At 55.3% G+C, this 19,445-nt stretch overlaps 1 protein-coding gene across 3 annotated transcripts in view; it reads right to left on the bottom strand.

The window, feature by feature from the left end:
* The window catches only part of CYFIP1 (cytoplasmic FMR1 interacting protein 1), a 59,900-nt gene extending 41,364 nt beyond the window's left edge, over positions 1-18,536 (bottom strand). Inside the window, exons 1-6 of one of the 3 annotated variants that reach the window (XM_081124459.1) lie at positions 18,419-18,532; positions 8,114-8,212; positions 3,082-3,204; positions 2,918-3,007; positions 1,449-1,526; positions 379-480 (exon numbers count right to left, since the gene is read on the bottom strand). In XM_081124459.1, coding sequence (XP_080980585.1) covers positions 379-480; positions 1,449-1,526; positions 2,918-3,007; positions 3,082-3,198 — 387 coding nt within the window. In that variant the 5' untranslated portion in view covers positions 3,199-3,204; positions 8,114-8,212; positions 18,419-18,532. Of the gene's footprint in view, positions 1-378; positions 481-1,448; positions 1,527-2,917; positions 3,008-3,081; positions 3,205-8,113; positions 8,213-18,418 lie in introns of all 3 variants that reach the window. The other 2 variants (XM_081124458.1, XM_081124460.1) reach the window with 2 other exon arrangements.
* Between the last annotated feature and the right edge of the window lie 909 nt (positions 18,537-19,445).

Genomic DNA, 19,445 nt, shown 5'->3' with positions numbered 1-19,445 from the left:
CTCTGCCTAACCAAGGGCCAGAAGGGGCCAGGTGAGGCCACCTGAGTGAGCCATCAGGGTGAGTTTGAGAAAGAAAACACCTGAAAAACTGAGATTCGAAAGCACAACCTGGCCGAGAGAGGCGTATGTGGAGCTGAGAAAGCAGTCTTCACGAAGGAAACACTGGCTCTCAAGGAGAGAGGAGAAACACAAGGGCAGTGTTTATTCCAAAAGGGCAGGCGAAGCTTCCAACTGCCACAGGCTTAGTTCCCTTTCGTCTCAGAAGCTGCCGAGGCCGCTTTAATTTACAGGCACTTGGTTTGCTGAGCTCATGGTGGCAGTGCCAGGGCACCATCCCACTCCTCTGTGTGAACCCCTACGATGACCTCGCTGCCTTACCTGGAAGTACATAAAATTCATCAGTTTTGTGACCTCGGGCTCCAGGACCTCCACGGTCTTCTCATAAATTTCCACCCTATTAGGCTGCTCGTTACATTTCACCTGGGAATAGACAAGTAGGGTAAAGAGGGTTCAACCCAGCCAGAAGCGGGGGGCGGGGGGCCTGCTAGAGCCGGGGTCCCTGACTGCGGAGGGGTGGAATTCAAGGGGGGGGGGGGGCTGGTGAAGTGGGGGCGTGGCCTGGGAGGGGTGGTCAGCGGAACTGAGCAGGGCCTTGCTGGGGGGAGCTGGTGAGGTGGGGGCATGGTCTGGGGCGGAGCTGTGGTGGAGTCGTGGTGGGGGCGTGGTCTTGATGGCTGGGCGGAGCAGTGGTGGGGGCGTGGCCTGGCTGGGCGGAGTCGTGGTGGGGGCGTGGCCTTGCTCCGTCGGGCGGAGCTGTGGTGGGGGCGTGGCCTCGCGGGGGCTGGGCGAAGACGTGATGGGGACATGGCCTTGCTGCATTGGGCGGAGCTGTGGTGAGGGCGTGGCCTCGCTGGGCTTGGCGGAGCCGTGGGGCGTGGCCTTGGGCTGGGCAGGGCTGTGGGGGCGTGGCCTTGCTGGGCTGTGGGCTGTGGGCGTGGCCTTGTTGGGCTGGACGGGGGCTGTGGGCGTGGCCTTGCTGGGCTGGGCGGGGACTGAGGGCGGGGCCTTGGGCTGTGGGGCGTGGTCTTGCTGGGCTGGGGCGGGGCTGTGGGGCGTGGCCTTGCTGGGTGGGGCGGGGCTGTGGGCATGGCCTTGCTGGGCTGGGGCGTGGCCTTGCTGGGCGGGGCGGGGGCTGTGGGCGTGGCCTTGCTGGGCTGGGGCGTGGCCTTGTTGGGCGGGGCGGGGCTGTGGGCGTGGCCTTGCTGGGCTGGGGCAGGGCTGTGGGCGGGCCTTGTTGGGCTGGGCGTGCTGTGGGCGTGGCCTTTCTGGCTGGGCGTAGCCTTGCTAGGCTGGGCGTGCTGTGGGCGTGGCCTTGTTGGGCTGGGCTGTGGGCGTGGCCTTGCTGGGCTGGGACTCGGTCTGGCTGGCAGAGCCGGGTGACAGGGTACCTGCGGGATGGCACGAGAGCAGCTCCTCCAGGTGTACAGCATGACCGCGTACGTTTGGCCCTCCTCCAGCATCTCATTCTGCAAGGTTACACAGGGCAAATCTAAGGCAAGCAGGGGAACAATCCTAACACAGGAGATGCCAAACTGCTAAAATCTACTGGCACAAACTATCCAGACTCTGCGTTTTAGGGACAAGCACCAGGATGTGCCTGCTAAGTAAGAGCTGTTAAGAAGCTGGTGAGGCTGGTGACATGGTGGTGAGGAGACGCAGTGATGCAGCGGCGAGGCCCTGACGACCACCCGAAACACGCCCTGGGTACTGCAGGCTGGAGAGGGGTGTCAGCGACATTCAGGCACCTCTGCGCCAGGCCAACACGGCCCAGCACATCTGGCACAGCTGCTACGCCTTAGCCCCACTCAGCCCCAACAACCGAGGGCAATGCAGACCTGAAGTTAGGGGTGGCGCAGGGGAACTGCAGCTGGGATGCCCACAGACAGACATCACATGACATCCCATGGCTCCACCAGGTTACGGAGGAAAAGCTAAGCAGTGTTTCCACAGCACCTGGCATCCAGGGGGTGCATCCGTGAAGAGAGGATCACCATCATTTTAAAACTGCCCTAGTGTCTACTCCTTCCCCATTGTTTCCTCCAGTAAAAATGGTAAAAAAATTGCATAGATGTTCTTGTAAATGTCAACTACGACTGACATTTAAATTGACTTTAAAATGTTCACAGCCTTTGACCCAGTAACTCCACTTCTACAAATCTAGCCAAAGGCAATAACTATGTATTTAGAAAGGTGTTCATTACAGCATATAGCATTTTTTATTGTAAGACAGAGGGAAACTAAGTAAACATGCAAAAATAGTTAAATCAGCCCTGGTCAGTGTGACTCAGTTGGTTGGGCACCAAAAGGTCGGGGGTTCGATTCCCAGTCAGGGTACATACCCGGTTGTGGGTTCGATCCCCAGTCGGGGCGTGTATGGGAGGCAGCTCATCAATGTTTCTCTCTCACATACATGTGTTGTTTTCTTCTCTCTCTCCCTCTCCCCCCCTCTCTAAAAATCAATAAATATGTTCTCGGGGGAGGATTAAAAAAAAGTTCAATTGTTGACATTTACAAAATGTTTGTAAAATCATAAAAATACGCAAGTTTAACACTGCACTTCATTTACAGTCAATGCCAGAAGGGGTGCATGCCTACGGGTGCCTGAGAGAGAAAAGGGGCTTCCTTGAAATGCCGACAAAGGCTTTCTCTGGGCCATAGACGCTAAATTTTCAGAAAGACCATGTTTTGTTTTATAATAAGAAAAACAAAGGCTTTTAAGACAACAACAAATAAACGAAGCATTTCATTCAGTCTTCTTTCTCCTCAATAGGCATCCCATCAGGATAGTACCAAAAAAGGGTACAGTTGCCACTAGATGTGCCCCCACCCCCACTGAGAGCAAAGCCGTCGTGATTACCATGCTGGAGTGGACGGTCGCTTGTTCAATGTATCTTGCAATACCGGTGACAAATGCATTTCTGTCTTCAAAGTTAGTGTTGAAATTTGGCTAAAAAGAAGAGAAAAACCATCACGTGGAGCTCAGCGTCCCAGGCAGCCTGCCCATGGTCACCCGGCACCCACCTGGTAGAGCAGCGAGGACGGCGGGGGCTCGATGCAGGGCTGCTGGTCGGGCAGAGGCAGCTCTTCCAGGAGGTCCACGTTGGACAGCGCGTCCTCCAGGGTCACCTGGGCCGCCATCCTGGCCTAGAACACAATACGAAGCCACCTGTGCTGTGGGGAAACGCTAGGGACTCCCAGAACAGGGTCGGCCTGCAGGGTCAGACTACTGAGGTGAGGGTGAGGGCTCCGGTGACACAGGGAGGGGCTGTTAGCAGACCACAAGTCTGAGGCCGCGTGGAGCAGCACAGACATGGAGCCGGAAGTCATCTCAGCACGTGTGCCAGTTCCAGGGGACAGGACTCCGCACACTGCATCCTGCCTCCTGCTGAATGCTGCTCCAACCCCCAACAGGACACAGAGAGTAGTTGCTCCAGACAGGACATATGGGGCAGCCCCAACCCCGATGGGACAAGGGGCCACTACATGTGTTCTGAGAAGGAAAGAGCAACAGGCGGGCTGGACGGGAACACTAAATGGAAGAGGCACCCACCCCTCCTCCCAGCACTGGGCCCCAGGCGAGACACAGGTGTGGAGGTTCATGGTGGGGAGGGTTCCCAAAGCCCCCGGGGTGCTGGGTGAAGCAAAAAGGGCACCTCAGGGCACCAGAAAGCCTGGGGCAGTGAGGAGAGAAAGGGGCTCAGAAGACCAAGTACACACGGGAGGCCCACACACAAGCTGCACATGGGTGGACCTGATCCTCCCACACCCCAATCCCAGAGACCACAGTCAGGTCCCAGATGGCTGTGGGCAGCAGGCACAGCACAGGTCCAATGGCACCTTGGAGGCTCCAAGAACAGAAGTGACACCATCACAACCCACAGAAGGCAGGTCAGGACCATAGCCTAAGTCGAACTCAGTTGTTTGCCCGCTAAAATTAAAAATCAGCATTCTCCTAGGATTTAAACAAGACCCAGTCTCGTATCATAATAGCCAAAATGCCCAGTCAGCACACAAACAACCAGGAGCGTCATAACTCCTACAGCAAAAGGACATGAGACGGCACTGAAATAACTCAGATGTTACAGTTACATGCCAGGCTTTAAATCATAAAAATGCTCAATGATAAAACTCCCAAACTGAAAGAAAATACTGAAGGTGAGCCAAAAAAATGTCTCATTATATAAAAACCCAAATGGAAATTTTAGAAATTTTAGTGGGGTTTTTGTTGTTGTTAACCCTAACCCAAGGATATCTTTTCCATTGATTTTCAGAGAGAGTGAAAGGGGGGGGGGGAGAGAAAGAAAGAAACACTGATGTGAGAGAGATACATCGATTGGTTGCCTCCCGCACCAGCCCCGACAGGACCAGGGATGGAGCCTGTGACTGAGGTACGTGCCTTAGGCCATAATCAAACCTAGGACCCTTCAGTCCATGGGCCGACGCTCTAACCACTGCGCAAACCAGCCAGGACTCCATTGATTTTTTAGAGAGAGTGGAAGGGGGGCACAGAGGGAGAGAGGAAGAGAGGGGGGAGAGTGAGAGAGAGAGAATCATTGATGTGAGAGAGACACTTCAATCGGTTGCCTCCTGCACACACCTGACCTGGTCCAGGAATCAAACCTGTAACCCAGGTCCGTGCCCTTTGACCAGGAATTGGACCCACAGCCTTTCGGTGAGCAGGTCGACGCTCTATAACCACAGAGAAACAGCAGCCAGGGCAAAATTTCAAAAATTTGAAAAACTGCCTACATTTGCTCAAGAGCAGAGGAAAGATTCCGTGAACCTGAAGATAAAACAATAGACATGATCTGATCTGAACAACAGAGAGACACAGGATTGAAAGAAGAAGAGACTAGGGATCTTTGGGACAAGAAGAAGGGCCTAACATTTGCGTCATCCGAGTGAGAGAAGAGCAGAAAGTGGGCAGCACTGAAAAAGAGCTGAAAGCCATGACCAAAAACTTACCAAATGCGACAGATGTTCATCTATAGATTCAAGAAGCTCAACAGACCCCAAATATGATAAAGCTAAAGAAATCCACACTCAGACACATCACAGCCAAACTGCTGAAAACTAAAGAACATATACATGTATATAAAACAGACAGAGAAAAATGACTCACCACCCACAAGAATTTGAATGTCTGTAGATTTCTCCTTGGGAACAGGACATCTTAGGAAGTGGAATGACACTTCTTAAGTGTGAAAGAAACAACTGTCAACCCAGAATCCTATGTCAAGGAAAGATGTCCTTTGGGAATGAAGAAGAAACACAGACATTAACAAAAGTTCCTCAGAGAGAAGGGAAATGATACCAGAAGGAAACTTAGGACTTGAAGGACCAAGGAAAATCAATAGAAAGGGTACAAGTGAATAAACAGAATAGACCACTTCCTCTAGAGCTGTTTAAAGAATGTTTGGTGCCGAAAGCAAAAATTAGAGCACTGTCTGATGGGGTCATCAGTGTATGTAAATGTAATATATAAGGCAACTATCACATAAAAGGGGAAGGCAAAGACCTATAAGGTGGTAAGGTTTGTGCATTCCACCTGAAGTAGTGAAATATTGGTTCTGAGGCAGGACAGTAAGAAGCTAGGAAAATTCCTTGGCAACTGGAATGGGGAAACTGAGACAGACAGTTAAACAAGGCCGAGCAATCTACAGCCAGCTAATAAACTGCAGTCTCATCTTCTCTAACCAAGGACACTCGGGAGCAAATGGTTTACACATTCCCATGCCAGGAGTAGACCCACCTCAGTCCTAGTCCCTCTTCGGTGACATTCTTTGAAAGTAAAACTGACCAGAGAATGACCCTGACCCCGCTATATGCAAATTTTGATGAATCAGCATATTCATCACCTGGGAAGCTGATGAATATCTTATTGACATCCTCCCCAGAGACCTCCCCTAAAATTCCCGCCTTTAGAAAACAGATAAAAACACTTAAGACAAAGGACCCAGTACAGGTTCTCCCTTGAGCACGCCCATGCCTTTCCCCCTTCTTTCCTCTGGCGTGTATGTTTGCTTTCTTTCTCCTAAGTTCTAAGGGTCTCTATAAGAGTTGCAACCAGGGGAGCAGTGGGCATCTCATCCTGGGCTAACCCCCTGAACCTGTCTCCAAGTACCCTCCTTTTGCCTAACTTTTCAGTGAGCCAAAAAGCAGCTCCACCTAGGCTCCCTCCTGTTGTTAAGATTTTGCATCTTCTATCCAAAGACCTTCCCTCCTTTCACTGTCCACAGCTTTAATAAGCGTACTCTCAAAATCACCTGGACTTGTGTCATGGAATCTTTCCTGCACAAAGTTAAGAACCCACGCATTCCAGCTCTAGCTGGCTTGGCTCAGTGGTTAGAGCATCAGCCCATGGACTGAAGGGTCCCAGGTTCAATTCTGGGCAGGGGCATGTGCCTCAGTTGCAGGCTCAATCCCCGGCCCCGAAGGGTCACATGCAGGAGGCAACCAGCCGATTTGTGTCTCTCACATCAATGTTTCTCTCTCTCCCCACCCCACTCTCTCTGAAAAGCAATGGAAAAAATACCCTCAGGTGAGGATTAAAAAAATAAGAACCCACACATTCCAGACCATACTGGGGCAGAGCTGCTCGGTGCCAGGCCCTTCCCAGTGACAGTTCTAAGTAGACCAAAAAGTTAAGCATATACTTTATAATACCTAGAGCAACCACACACAAAAAAAACAAAACAAACAAAAAGAACCAGCTATACAAAGCAAAATAACTTATAAAATCATAAAGACTAAATTAAAATGAAATACTAAAAGTGTCCAAATAACCGAAAAGAAGGCAGGAAAGGGAAAGAGCAATAAAAAAATAAGGATCCTCTTGCTGCCACATGAGGACACAATGAGAGGCTGGTGTCTGCAACCCAGAAGGGGGCCCTCTAGTCTGTCACCAATTCCAGTGTGGAGTCTCCCCGTCACCAGCAAGCAATTCCCACACACCAGCTGGCTGCCCTACAGTTTAACTCAATTCTGACACTGTCTACCTGCACATAGTGTCAGATCCCACAGGTTAAGGCTCAGTCCCTCAAGACTCTCCCCCGCCCCCATTTCGGGGACCAGGTGCAAGTTACAGGTTGTTACCCGCACTTTTGACTGACAGGCTACAAATCAGAGGTTCCCATAACCCCCTCCTTGGGTTCAATTAGTTTGCTAGAGAGGCTCATAGAACTGAGAGAAACATTTTGCTTACTTAATATTTCATAACAGATGACCGGTTTATTATACAGGAACAGCCAGATGGAAGAGAGGCACAGAGCATCTGGGGGATGGATAATGAGTGGGCATGAGTGCCACAGGCTTCCCAAACACCCATGTGCCCATCAGCCCAGAAACTCTCCAAATGAGCCTGTCCATCTGGGTTTCATGGAGGCTTCCTTACTTAGCTATGACTGATTAGATCACTGGCCACTGGCAAGGGACTCAACCTCCAGCCCCTCCCCCTCCCTAAGATCAGGAGGTGGGACTGAAAGTTGAAAACCTCCCACCACAGGATTAGGTCTCCTGGCAACCAGCCCCCAGTCTTAGGGAGGGCTTTCCAAAAGTCCCTTCAGTCAACTCAGGTGTGGTTTGTTAACAATATTAAGACACCTTTATTGCTCTTATCACTAAGTAAATTCCAAAGGTTTTAGGAGCTCTCTATCATAAACGACAAAGACCAAAGATATATTTATTATAAATCACAATATAACAGGCCTCAACAGAACCCGACCACACTGCCACCTTGACACAGTCTGACCTCAGCCGTCTAAGCCTTGGGAACTGTGAAAAATAAAATTCTATTGTTTGCAAGCCAAAGGGGGTGGGTTATCTAACAGGAATCAAATAATAAAATGATCTGTAGAAATAAATGCAAACATATAATAGTCTAAACACCATGATTAAAAGACAGATTGTCAGAAAAGATAAAAAAACCTGACCCAACTACAGTCCTGTGCTGCTTAAAGATATGCTCTGAGCCCTGGCCGGTTTGGCTCAGTGATTCGAGTGCCGGCCTGAGGACTGAAGGGTCCTGGGTTTGATTCCGGCCAAAGGCACGTACCTCAGTTACAGGCTTGAACTCCGCCAGCCAATCGATGTGTCTCTCTCACATCTATGTCTGTCTGTCTGTCTGTCTGTCTGTCTCTTCCCCTTCCACTCTCTGAAAAGCAATGGAAAAAATATCCTCAGGTGAAGACTACAAAAAAAAAAAAAAAGACAGGCTCTGAGAAGAGTCCTTAGTGCTTCTGTTACAGTGTGAACATCAGAGCACTCACACACCTGGATGGTACAACCACTGAACACTGGACTGCGTGGCAGCTCACGGGTTGCTGAGCGTGCCCCACGGACACATCAGCATTGCCTTGCACTACCACATTCCCACGTCACTGGGTGACAGGAATCTTTCAGCTCCATTGTAACTTTATGGAACCACGTCGTATACGTGGTCCACAGTTGACAGAAACATTGTGTGACGTGTGGCTGTACATGCAGCTATAAGAAACACACTTCAAATACAGTGACACGGTTGAAAGTAAGAGGTGAACCATTCAAGTTAAAAGGCAGCTGGAGTGGCTATGTGAGCAGTCAACTCCAGAGCAAAGAAGTTACCAGGGGTCAGGAGGCACATTGCACAATGACAGCAGGTCAGTCACCAGGGAGACAGAGCAATGCTAAATGTGGATGCGCTGAGCAAGGGCGCCCCAAACCACACCAAGCAGACAGGGACAGAAAGAAGAAGGAAATCTGTAAGAGCAGGAGGAACTGCAACGATTCTGTGAAAACAGGTTGGGCCAACCACCACGGGACAGCCACACAGCCCAAGTGACCCTGGCCTCACACCCGGTGATCAGCAGGAGCCCAGAACTGAGCGCAGCTGGGCCACATGGACCTAACTGGCATTTACAGAACACTCCTCCTGGCAACAGATCTGTTCGGCATCTTTCTAACTTAAAATGGAGCAAATATTTTTCAAAATACTTGGTATTTTTGAAAAAAGGAAGACAGCCTTTTTCTTTCATTACCAACTTCCTTCAAGCATCACAACTTCCCGTTCCACACACTGAACAGAGGGGAAGCCCAGGATAGTGAGAGCACAAGGCCAGTGGCCTTGGCTACTGCCCTGATGAGCCAGCCTGGGGAGCTCCAGTGGTGTCCATTCAGGACACCTCAAAGCAGGCGGCCTCCAAGGGCCCAGGCTGCCAGGTGACATGCCTCCTGGGGATCCAGCCCTGAGTCCCACTCTCAGCCCTTTCTATGGCCCAAGCCCAGGCTATGTCAGGAGTGGCCTGGGAGCCCATACAGTTCCTACGTGTCCCCTCCCATTGGTCAATGAAAAAACAGGTTAGGCCAACCACTGTGGGACAGCCACACAGCCCAAGTGACCCTGGCCTCACACCCAGAGCCCACAGGACCCTCCTTCCCTTCTCATCTCTGCCCAGGAGGAGCAGAGACCACCCATAGTGGAGGAAGAGGCAGTGCCGGAGGGTGGCAGAAAGGCTAAGGGAAAATGTCTAACACTCAACTGATTTCAAATCAGTGGTTAAAGACACTTTTCTTTGCATAAACATAGCAATATTTATGGCCCTGGCCATTGTTGCTCAGTGGTTAGACCATTGTCCCAAACCATACACAGAAGTGTCGCAGGTTTGATCCCCGGCCTCAGTCGGGGCCGAGCGGAAGACAACTGATCGATGTCTCTCTCTCACATTGGTGTTTCTCTCTCCCCCCCCACCCATACACTCTCTCTAAAAATCAATGGAAAAAATATCCTCAGCTGAGGATTAACAACAACAAAAAAGGCAGTATTTATGGGGTACATAACCACGATAAAATATTACTCAGCCTTAAAAAGGAAGGAAATTCTGACACATGCTACAACACAGATGAACCTCGAACCTTAAGGACCTTATGCTCCGTGAAATAAGCCAGACGCAAAAGAACAAACACAGTCGACCCTGAGCAACACGGGTTCGGACTGTGCACGTCCACTTCTATGCGGAGGCCGATCTAAGTTATGCCTCGATTTTCAACTGCAAGCGGGTTGGCAGTCCTGACCCTGCTTTGTTCAAATGTCAACTGTACTGTATGATCCCACTGAGAGCAGTTACATTCACAGAGAGAAAGCAGGACAATGGTTGCCAGGGCTTGGAGGAGGCCGGAATGGGAGTTAGTGTTTAATAGGTACAGTTTCCACGTGGGAGACAGGAAAGGTTCTGGAGACATGGCCGCACCACAACGTGAACGCACTCAATGCCACTGAACTGTACATCTAAAAATGGTTAAAATGGTCAATATTCTGTTATGTATGTTTTACCACAATAAAAAAATGGGGAGCAAAGGAATAGCAATACTTTTTGTAGGTAAATCAGAAAATATACTTTGTAGTGTTGGGTTCAGAGCTGACTCTTCAAAGTTTTCTTAACAGGGCTGAGGCAGAAACTGAACGAATACGTATTTGTGGAACATGCATAGAATCGAGAGACTTGGGAGCACCCCTGGGTGCTCAAACTACAGGAATATACCTGCCCAGAAGGACTCCTTGTGGTCAGTTGGGGCCAAATTCATAACCAGAATCTAGCAGTCCCTGCTTACGGAGGCCTCCGGTGCTCGCTGCATTTCAGGGAAAAGCCACAGACTAAGCTGCCAGGCCCCTGCACTGTGGTCTTGCGGCTGAGCCACCCTTATAAGGGAGCTACTAGGACTGAAATTCAACCAATGGGCTAAAGACTCGCCAGGTGCAATTGGAGCTGCACAACTATATCCTTATTTGCATCTTTACAGACCAATCAGGACGGTGTTATTTGGACCAAGCAACCTGTGCAAACTGGGAGTTCTCATTTGCACAGAAATGGACCAATCAGGGACCAGAGGCAGGCCCTCTTCTCTATATAAGCCAGCTTCCCCTCTGCCTCCGGGAGCCCAAGGTGACCAGTAACACCTGACAGGCCTCCCCTGAGCCCCTCACTGGCCTGTTTCATGCCTGAGCTGTCTCACAGGCGAGATGCTGCACAACAGGGGACTCCTGTCGGCTTTGAACTGGTGGTGACAAACTTCGGTTGACACTCCCAACCCGATACCCGCCACATGACCCCTGGCTGCCTTCCCTGCTCAGGCAGGGCTGCTGCCAGCCCCCCATAGAGCCTGCGTCCCCCAGACAGGGGCGCTGTCTGTCCGGTCACCACACGGCCCCTGGGGCAGACCCTCGACTGTACCTGAGAACTGAAAAGACTTTGTAAGTGGCCTCCACAATGATAATGCTCAACGGTATCATTAAAAGAACATATTTCCTCCCTGGCCGGTTTGGCTCAGTAGTTAGAGTGTCGACTAGCAGACCAGAAGGTCATGGGTTTTAACTGCCCACACTGGGTCCCTGTGCCTTGGTGTCTTCCTGATCACAAACAATACATGCTCCGTGCAGAAAAAGCGGACTGCTCGGGCAAAACCAAGGCTCACTGGACCCACTGGTGTCATGGCCAGGAAGCTTGGCACCAGCCCTTCCATCTGCAACCCACCTCCCCCGGGGTGAAATGTGGGCCACAGGAGGGGCCTTGTGTTCTACCAGGTTAGAGGATAAATGTCTGTTACCACAGAGATGTATTTCTTTTTTTATCGCCATTCCCTTGTATATATAAAATACAAACTGCCAGGGCAGCTCCACACCAAGGTTACAAAACGTGGTGAGACCATGTTTCAGTGGGAAAGGCAGTGTGTGTTGATGCCCCCTACCAGCCAGCCTGACCTGTCCCAAGAGGGCGATTTTGCTGGAAAGAAGGTCTTCACAGAATTTCCATACTTGTAATTTTTTATTTTATAACTTGCAAGTACTTCCTTGTCCAACTCCACCGCCTAATCAAACAGCAGCGAACGACAGGCAGTTTCTGCTAATGCCTCAAGACCTCTGCCAGTTTTCTTCCCCTTCTCTATGCAAATAACAGTACTCTGAAAAGCAGAAATGTCCAATACTTTTGGGCAATCCGTCCACGTGCAAAATAAATGTTCTCATGAAGAAACGCCTACTTTACTGAACTGTGCCTTCCTCGCAGACTTAAACACAGTGCATTTTTCTGTGTCGCCAGCTAGCAGGAACTGCAGCTTGTCCCCAAGATTAAGTAGGGCAGGGGGACCGGGGCTGCTGTGAACTGGGCCAAAAGTTCATGATTAAAAACCAAACACCATCCTTTGGCCCAGCCTCACTACTGAAGACATGCAGTTGTTTTAATGATCTCTTCTGCAATTACCTCATAAGAACAGACACACAAAATTACGTTTGCTTGAAAATCACAACATCTAAGTCGAGCTTGCCAGGGAATCTTGAGTGTCTGGGGCCCTCTGGGAGGGACACTGCTCTCCAGTCCCCTGGCCCTCAGTCTTTGGCCCTGCAGCCAGGGTCAGGCTGCCCCCCTGGGACAGGGTCCTCCCAACACAGTGGTTTCTCTGCCTCCTGAAATGCCTCCTCCCCAGGCTTCCTGCCACTGCCCCATTGACCTGACCGGCTGACTCCTACCGGGAGCCCTACAAAGCTGCACCCAGCCTGCCACTGCCCTTTACACTGTGCAAAGCAGGACTCTGACCGATGTCACGCCCCTGTTTCCATTTGCACTGGTTCCCTCTACCTGCAGCTATGGTTTTCAAACCCTGTTCCCTGAACCCCGGGATGCCCTGCCAGGGCCAGGGAGAGCAGCCCCACCTTTGTCTACTCGAGGTACTGGGCCACCTCCTGAGATCTGGATGAAAAAAACTGCTCTGATGCTCAAACGTATCATCAGTAAAAAGCGAAGGTGGGTCCAGGATTCCAGTCGGGTCTCAACCCCTGAAGCAGAGTCAGGGGCCCTCCTCGCAGCCTGGCACCGGCTCCCTGCTCTCCCACCCCCTGCCTGGACCTCGTTGGGACGGCTGGTGGTTGGGATCCAGGGACAGGAGGTCCCCTAGTTGTGACGTTTCCTGGGGCTGCGGCGTCCTTCATCCTTCAGCAGAAAACGTGCTTGTTTCCAGGGAAGGGAGGCCCCCAGGATGTGCAGCCCAGTGCTCTTTTAGGACACCCCAGGTGCGGTCCCACCAGACTGGGGGGCTGCCCGCCCACAGGGGCAGCGGCCGAGTCCCACGCAGGCCTGAGAGCCGCCGGCCCCGCCCGCCTGGCAGTGCTGTCCCCATGCAGCCGTGGCCGCGGCCGTGGCCGCGCGGCCCGTGAAGCACAGGCCGGGTGCCGCCGCCGCTCGGCCTTCTCTGCCTTGTCCGAGCTCTGCGGCGACAGGCTGGCGCTGCCGCGGCGGGCACAGGTCCCCGGCGCCAGTCTTCGCAGCTCTCCCACAGACAGGGCGACCAAGGGCAGACGCCACCGGCCGACACCCCACATGGCTGCGTGCGCCCTTTCTTCTCTCCTTGCCCCTCCCGGACACCGCCAGGGCCTGGCCTGCAGTGGCGCTAGGGTGTGGGGTGCACAGAGCGCTGGGCTTGCGTTGCTCCCCTCGAGCTGCAGGCCCGCTCCGCTCCCGGCCACGCCCCAGGGCTCCCGGCCACGCCCCCAACACACCTGGCCCCACCCCGCGCCAGGGCCCTCACCAGGCCTGGGGGCTCCAGGCCACGCCCCAGGGCTCCCGGCCACGCCCCCAACACACCTGGCCTTACCCCGCGCCAGGGCCCTCACCAGGCCCGGGGGCTCCAGGCCACGCCCCAGGGCTCCCGGCCACGCCCCCAAGACACCTGGCCCCACCCCGCGCCAGGGCCCTCACCAGGCCCGGGGGCTCCAGGCCACGCCCCTAAGGCGCCTGGCCGAACCCCGCGCCAGGGCCCTCACCAGGCCCCGGGGCTCCAGGCCACGCCCCAGGGCTCCCGGCCACGCCCCCAGGACTCCCGGCCACGCCCCCAGGACTCCTGGTGCCAGCCCGCGCTCCAGGTCGGCGCCAGGGCCCTCACCAGGCCCCAGGGCTTCCGGCCACACATCCAGGGCCCCGGCCACGCCCGGGGGCTCCAGGAGGGCTGTGGTCCTGCGCCAGGACCCGGCATTCACACAGACGCACCACACACTGACGCTGAACACAGTCACGCCGTGTCACAGTCTCCGCCGGCTCAGACTACTTGCCTGTGTCACCTACTTTTCCCTGAGAAACTTCAGTCTAAAATTTTTGCCACAAGAGCCTTTCCAGCCCGTTCCCCTTTCACTTGCAAGTCCCCAAGGGCAGGAAGAGGCCTGCAGGCGCCGAGCTGGGCCCACGCCAGCGCCCTGCAAACCGCAGGCCCGCGCACATCAGACCCTGAACCCCCGCTGGGAAGGAGCTCTGAGGCAACAGGTAACCTCAGAAGATGTACCTTACACGGAATGCTGAGATCCATAAGAAGTTCAGGAAACTGACTGATGCTAGGAACTGTTTCACTGGACCTCAGAGGCACAGTAGTGCTCATGCCCTGACCTGCTCTGGACTTGGCTATGCTTCATAACGACAGACAGGCCTTCGGCCACGGCAAAGGCTAGGGTCCTGCCTGTCGCCCACCAGGGAACCCCAGCAGGGCATCGACCCCCTGCTTTCTTTCCTACAAGCTGTATCTCATCTACACATACTCTTAAAGGGCACTTTAAAACTCTAGTCTTTATAAAAGGGAGCATGCTATAGTTACTATGTTCACTGCTGTTGTATCATGAAGATGTATGCACACTGGGCCCTGGCCGGGTACTCCATGGTTAGAGTGTCCTCCCCATACCCCAAGTTTGCAGGTTTGACGCCGGTCAGGGCACATACCAGAAGCAACCAATGACGCATAGATAAGTGGAGCTACAAATCAATGTTTCTCTCTCTGTGCTTGAAGAAAGAAGCAGGCAGACAACACCATGTATGTGTATGTGTGTGGTACAGGGTTTATGAGTGAGATGAAAAGCTACAATTTGGGGCTTGCTTCTCATGAGCAAAGGTCGCTGTGGAAGGTTCAACTAACACTATTTTCTGTGCCTCTGCACATTGTGGAATTGCCTACAATGAACATTTATCATACATTCATATATATGTATACATGTATAAACACACACATACATATACATATATGCATGTATATGTATACATACATACATACAGGGGGCAGGGCAAACATAGCCTTATGGTTGTTTGTATGGAAAATAATGCAATAAATAATAATAGAAGAATAAACTGTTTCATGTGCTCACAACTGTAAACCTACTTTTGCCCGCCCTGTACGTAAGCTTCCTGATCTCAGGTTTCGGGCTGCACTAGAAGGTGCAGTCACTCCCTTGTCCCTGTGGTTGGAGGCAGCAGCTAGGAACTTCGCCTGCAGACCCAAGGGGCCCTGAGACCTGGCAGATGGTCTGGCCAACCCTCCCACCTATTTATTTAATTTTTTTATTGATTTTTAGAGAGAGGAAAGGGGAGAAGGGGGGGAGAGAGAGAGAGATACATGGATCAGTTGCCTCCTGCACGTGCACCAAGGGATTGAACCTGGAACCGGGGTATGTGCCCTGATCAGGAATCGAACCTGCCGCCTTTTGGTGTACAGGATGATGCTCCCACTCTTAAGTTCCTCCCTGTCTAGTTATACTTATCTATGTTTTTTCCCCTTTGGTAATGAAAAGGTACTCAAGAGGTAAGAGTTGGCCCTAGCCAACTCAGTGCTTAGAGAATCGGCCCTCGGACCGAAGGGTCAGGGGTTCGATTCCCGCCAAGGGCATGTACCTCGGTTGCAGGCTCCACCCCCTGCCCCAGTCGGGGATCTGACACATCGATGTTTCTCTCTCTCTGTCCCTCTTCCACTCTCTCTGAAAAAGCAATGGGAAGAATATCCTCAGGTGAGGATTGGCAACAACAACAAAAAAGCCAGGACACAGACAGTCACACGGTGAGGGGAACAGAGGGAACACCTGGGAGCCAGCAGACAGGTGCTCCCGGAATGGTACCTGAGCAAGCACGGTGCCTTCAAAGCACAGGTGAGTGACTCAATAACTATATGAGGATCAGGTGCCAGGGTCTAAAATTTTGAGTCTAACAGCTTCTTTCTAATGTTTCACTTGGAGTGTGAGTCAGATGGTGGCTTCAGAGTCTGGCTCTGCCACTCATCACCCATGTAAACTTGGACACCTACTTCGCCTCTGTCAACTTCCACTTCCAGCCTGGGAACAATAATTGCACCGGCCTCTGAGGGCTGTGAGAATAATTGGTATGTAAAGTGCTCCGAACAGGAGGAGTTAACAAACGGCAGCCCACTGCCTGTTTCTGTAAATAAAGTTTCATTAGAACAGGGCACGGCGCTTAGGACATACTGTCTGTGCCGCTTTCACAGGACAATAGGTAGTTGTGACAGCAACCACAGGGCCCACGAAGCCGAACATCCCACTACCCGGACCTCCAGGGAAAAGCAACCCCAGCTTAAAACAATGCTGGAGCAAAAGGAGCAGCGAAGAAATGTGAGCTGTCACTTAAACCCAAATCCACTTCCAGAACGATGAACCCGAGCTTGCGCACAAAGATATCTAGACACAGCAATGATTATGGTGGCGACGTGCAGAGTAACAATGTCAGTTAACGGGAGGCTGATTAAATAATTGTGGAACACTATACAGCCGCTGAAAAGGACCAGGGAGCCCTAACCGGTTTGGCTGCGTGGTTAGAGCGCCTGCCTTTGGACTGAAGGGTCCTGGGTGCCATTCCAGCCAAGGGCACGCACCTCTGTTGCAGACTCGATCCCGGGCTTGGGTCCCGCCAGCGTGGGAGGCAACCAGTAGATGTTTCTTTCTCTCTCCTACTCTGAGAGGCAACGAAAAAACATCCTGGGGTGAAGATTTAAAAAAACAAAGCAAAGGATGAGGGCAGTCTGAGCACATACACTGTGTATGCCAACAGGTAAAGATCTGCAAGGCCTTTTTTTTAATCCTGGAGGCACACTTCTCAGAGCTTGAGTCGCACCCCCAGGGCCGAGGGGGATTGCGCCGAGTCCGCGCGCACTGGGTCCGCGCAGGGGCCGGGAGGCAGCGCCCTGGGGGAACCGCCCTGCCGCACAGGGAGTCCAGTGGGGCAGGGCGCCCCGCCGCAAAGGGGCATCAGGAGGCATTCTGGGGGCGACGGGGCTGTTCCGCGTCCTGACTGGTGGGCCAGTCACAAGACGATGCATTTGTGTCAAAACTCACTGAGCTGCACAAGGAAAATGTGACTTTTACTATATGTAAGTTTAAAAACAAATTCAAGTAAACACATACAAAACCCCCCACAAAACTTGGGGGGTAGGTTTTCCTTGAGCGACCTATCAGCGCACAAACAGGAGCCGAGCGCAGGAAGCGTCCCCACCGCAGCTCCCCGTCCGTCGCGGGCGCAGAGCTGACGCCCCGGGCGCGGTGTGGAGCCGACCCCCCTCTTCCACGGACGCCGGCAGCGCGGCTGGGGGGCCCGCGGGGACCGGGCGCGGTGTGGAGCCGACCCCCCTCTTCCACGGACGCCGGCAGCGCGGCTGGGGGCCCGCGGGGACCGGGCGCGGTGTGGAGCCGACCCCCCTCTTCCACGGACGCCGGCAGCGCGGCTGGGGGGCCCGCGGGGACCGGGCGCGGCTCTGCGGGCTCTGCGCCCGCACGTCCGCTCCGCGCCCGGAGAGCCGGGTCCCCGCGGGCTCGGGGCCGGCGGGGCGCTCACCCGGCCCCGCCCGCCGCGCGAGGGAACCGGCCGGACAGCTGGCCCCGCGTGAGCGACGCGAGCTCCATCCCGGGGTCGCTGCGCTCCGGCCCGGGCGCGCTAAGGACTCGGGTTAGGAAGCGGGCGACACGCACCGCGGGCTCGCGGCGCCGCAGCGAGACGCTGTCCGGGGCCCTGGGACCGGGTCCCCCTGGAAAGGAAACGCGGCTAAGTCCGGGCGCCCCAGGCGCGCGGATCCTGCGGGTCAGGGGAACCGGCCCCCTTGTCCCCGCCGCGGGACAACGCGGGAGAGGAGGCCGGGCCCGGGCGCCGCGCAGCCTGCACGCCGCTCCCCACGCGCGTTTCCCGGCCGCTCGCTCCCCGCCGCACCCGCGGCGCACGCACCGCGCGCTCACGCCCGAGGCCCGCAGGGCTGTGCGGGCGGCGCCGCGCCCCACCCGCGCTCAACAAAGCCCAGGTCTCCCGGAACCCGCCGCACCGCTCCGCCGGGCCGGGCGCTCCCTCTGCCCCCGACGGCCAGCGGTCCGCGCCTCCCTCTCCAACAATGACCGCCGCACGCGGCGCCCCTCCCCGCGGGGGCTCCCCCGCGCGCCGCCGCGGGATCGCGGGCCCAGGGCGCCGGGCGGGCCCCGAGGCCGTGCGGAGGGGAGGCCGCGCCGCCGGAGGCCGAGTCCCGGCCGCCCGCGGGTCCCCGGCCCCGAGGACGGCTCGGAGCGCGCGGGCCGCGGGGGGCGCAGGGTCCTTACCGGGGTCGGCGGCGGCTCGGGGCTCCCGCCGGGCGGGGAGTTTCCAGCGGGAGTGAGTCAGTCGGGCGCGCCGGGAATGCGCCAGGAAGCAGCGGCCTCCGCCCCTTCCTCCCGGGGCGGGGGCTCTCCCGGGCCGGCCCCTTCCTCCCGGCGCTCCTCCCCCCGGCCCCGCCGCGCCCTCCGCCGCGCGCCGGGTCCTGCTGCCCCGGGGGCTCCCGCCGGCTCGGGCCGCCGCAGCTCCGCGCGGGACCGCGGGGCTCCGCACCCTGACCCGGGCTCCGCGGGGCCACGGCCGTGCGTGGGGTGAGCCGCAGAAGGGACTCGGGGGACCCCGAGCGCGCGCACACGGGCACTCCGCGGCCAGGGCGCGGCGGGCGGCGGGCACCGGGCGACCCCCCCGGGGGCAGAGCCTAACGCGGGGAGCGGCTCCCGCGGGGCCCCGCAGCGATCGCGGCACGACCGTCCCCCCGGGCCGGGGCCCCCGCGAGCCCGGGCTCGTGAGGGCGGCGGGGAGGAGGCGGTGACTCCGACCTGCACGCAGAGAACTCGGAGGCCAGCGAAGCACCGCGTCCCACGGACACGCGAGGGGAGGGAGCGCGACACGAGCAGCTTTGGGGGAAACTGCGCCCAGCTCCCCTCCCACTCCACCCCACGCCCACGCCCACGCCCACGCCGGGCTCCACGGAGAACCGCGGCGGTGCGGCCGGTCTTCTAACGTGGCCACTGGACTATGGAAACCACAGGAGGTGTGGTTTCGACCCCGGCGTCCCCTGGACTGGGCAGGTTCCGCGGACGGAGGCTGTTGTCTCCCCGCAGGGCGCTCTCCGTGCGCTCCCGAGGCCCCGCGCTCCCGGGCGACCTGGGCCTGCAGACTCTGGTTCCCGCCCACAGACAGCAGAAGGCTGGAGTGGCCCCGTCAGTGCCGAAGTAGACTTCAGGGAGTGTTGCCAGAACTAAAAAGGGGCATTTCATGAAGATAAGGGGGCAATTCATTAAGAAAAAGTAATAGTGCGTATACATACACCAA

This window comes from Miniopterus schreibersii (genome assembly GCF_964146895.1).
Source record: "Miniopterus schreibersii genome assembly, chromosome: 22".
Classification (NCBI taxonomy): Eukaryota; Metazoa; Chordata; class Mammalia; order Chiroptera; family Miniopteridae; genus Miniopterus; species Miniopterus schreibersii.
The sequence above is the reverse complement of the archived record's forward strand: the minus strand, read 5'-3'. Positions and strand labels throughout refer to the sequence as shown.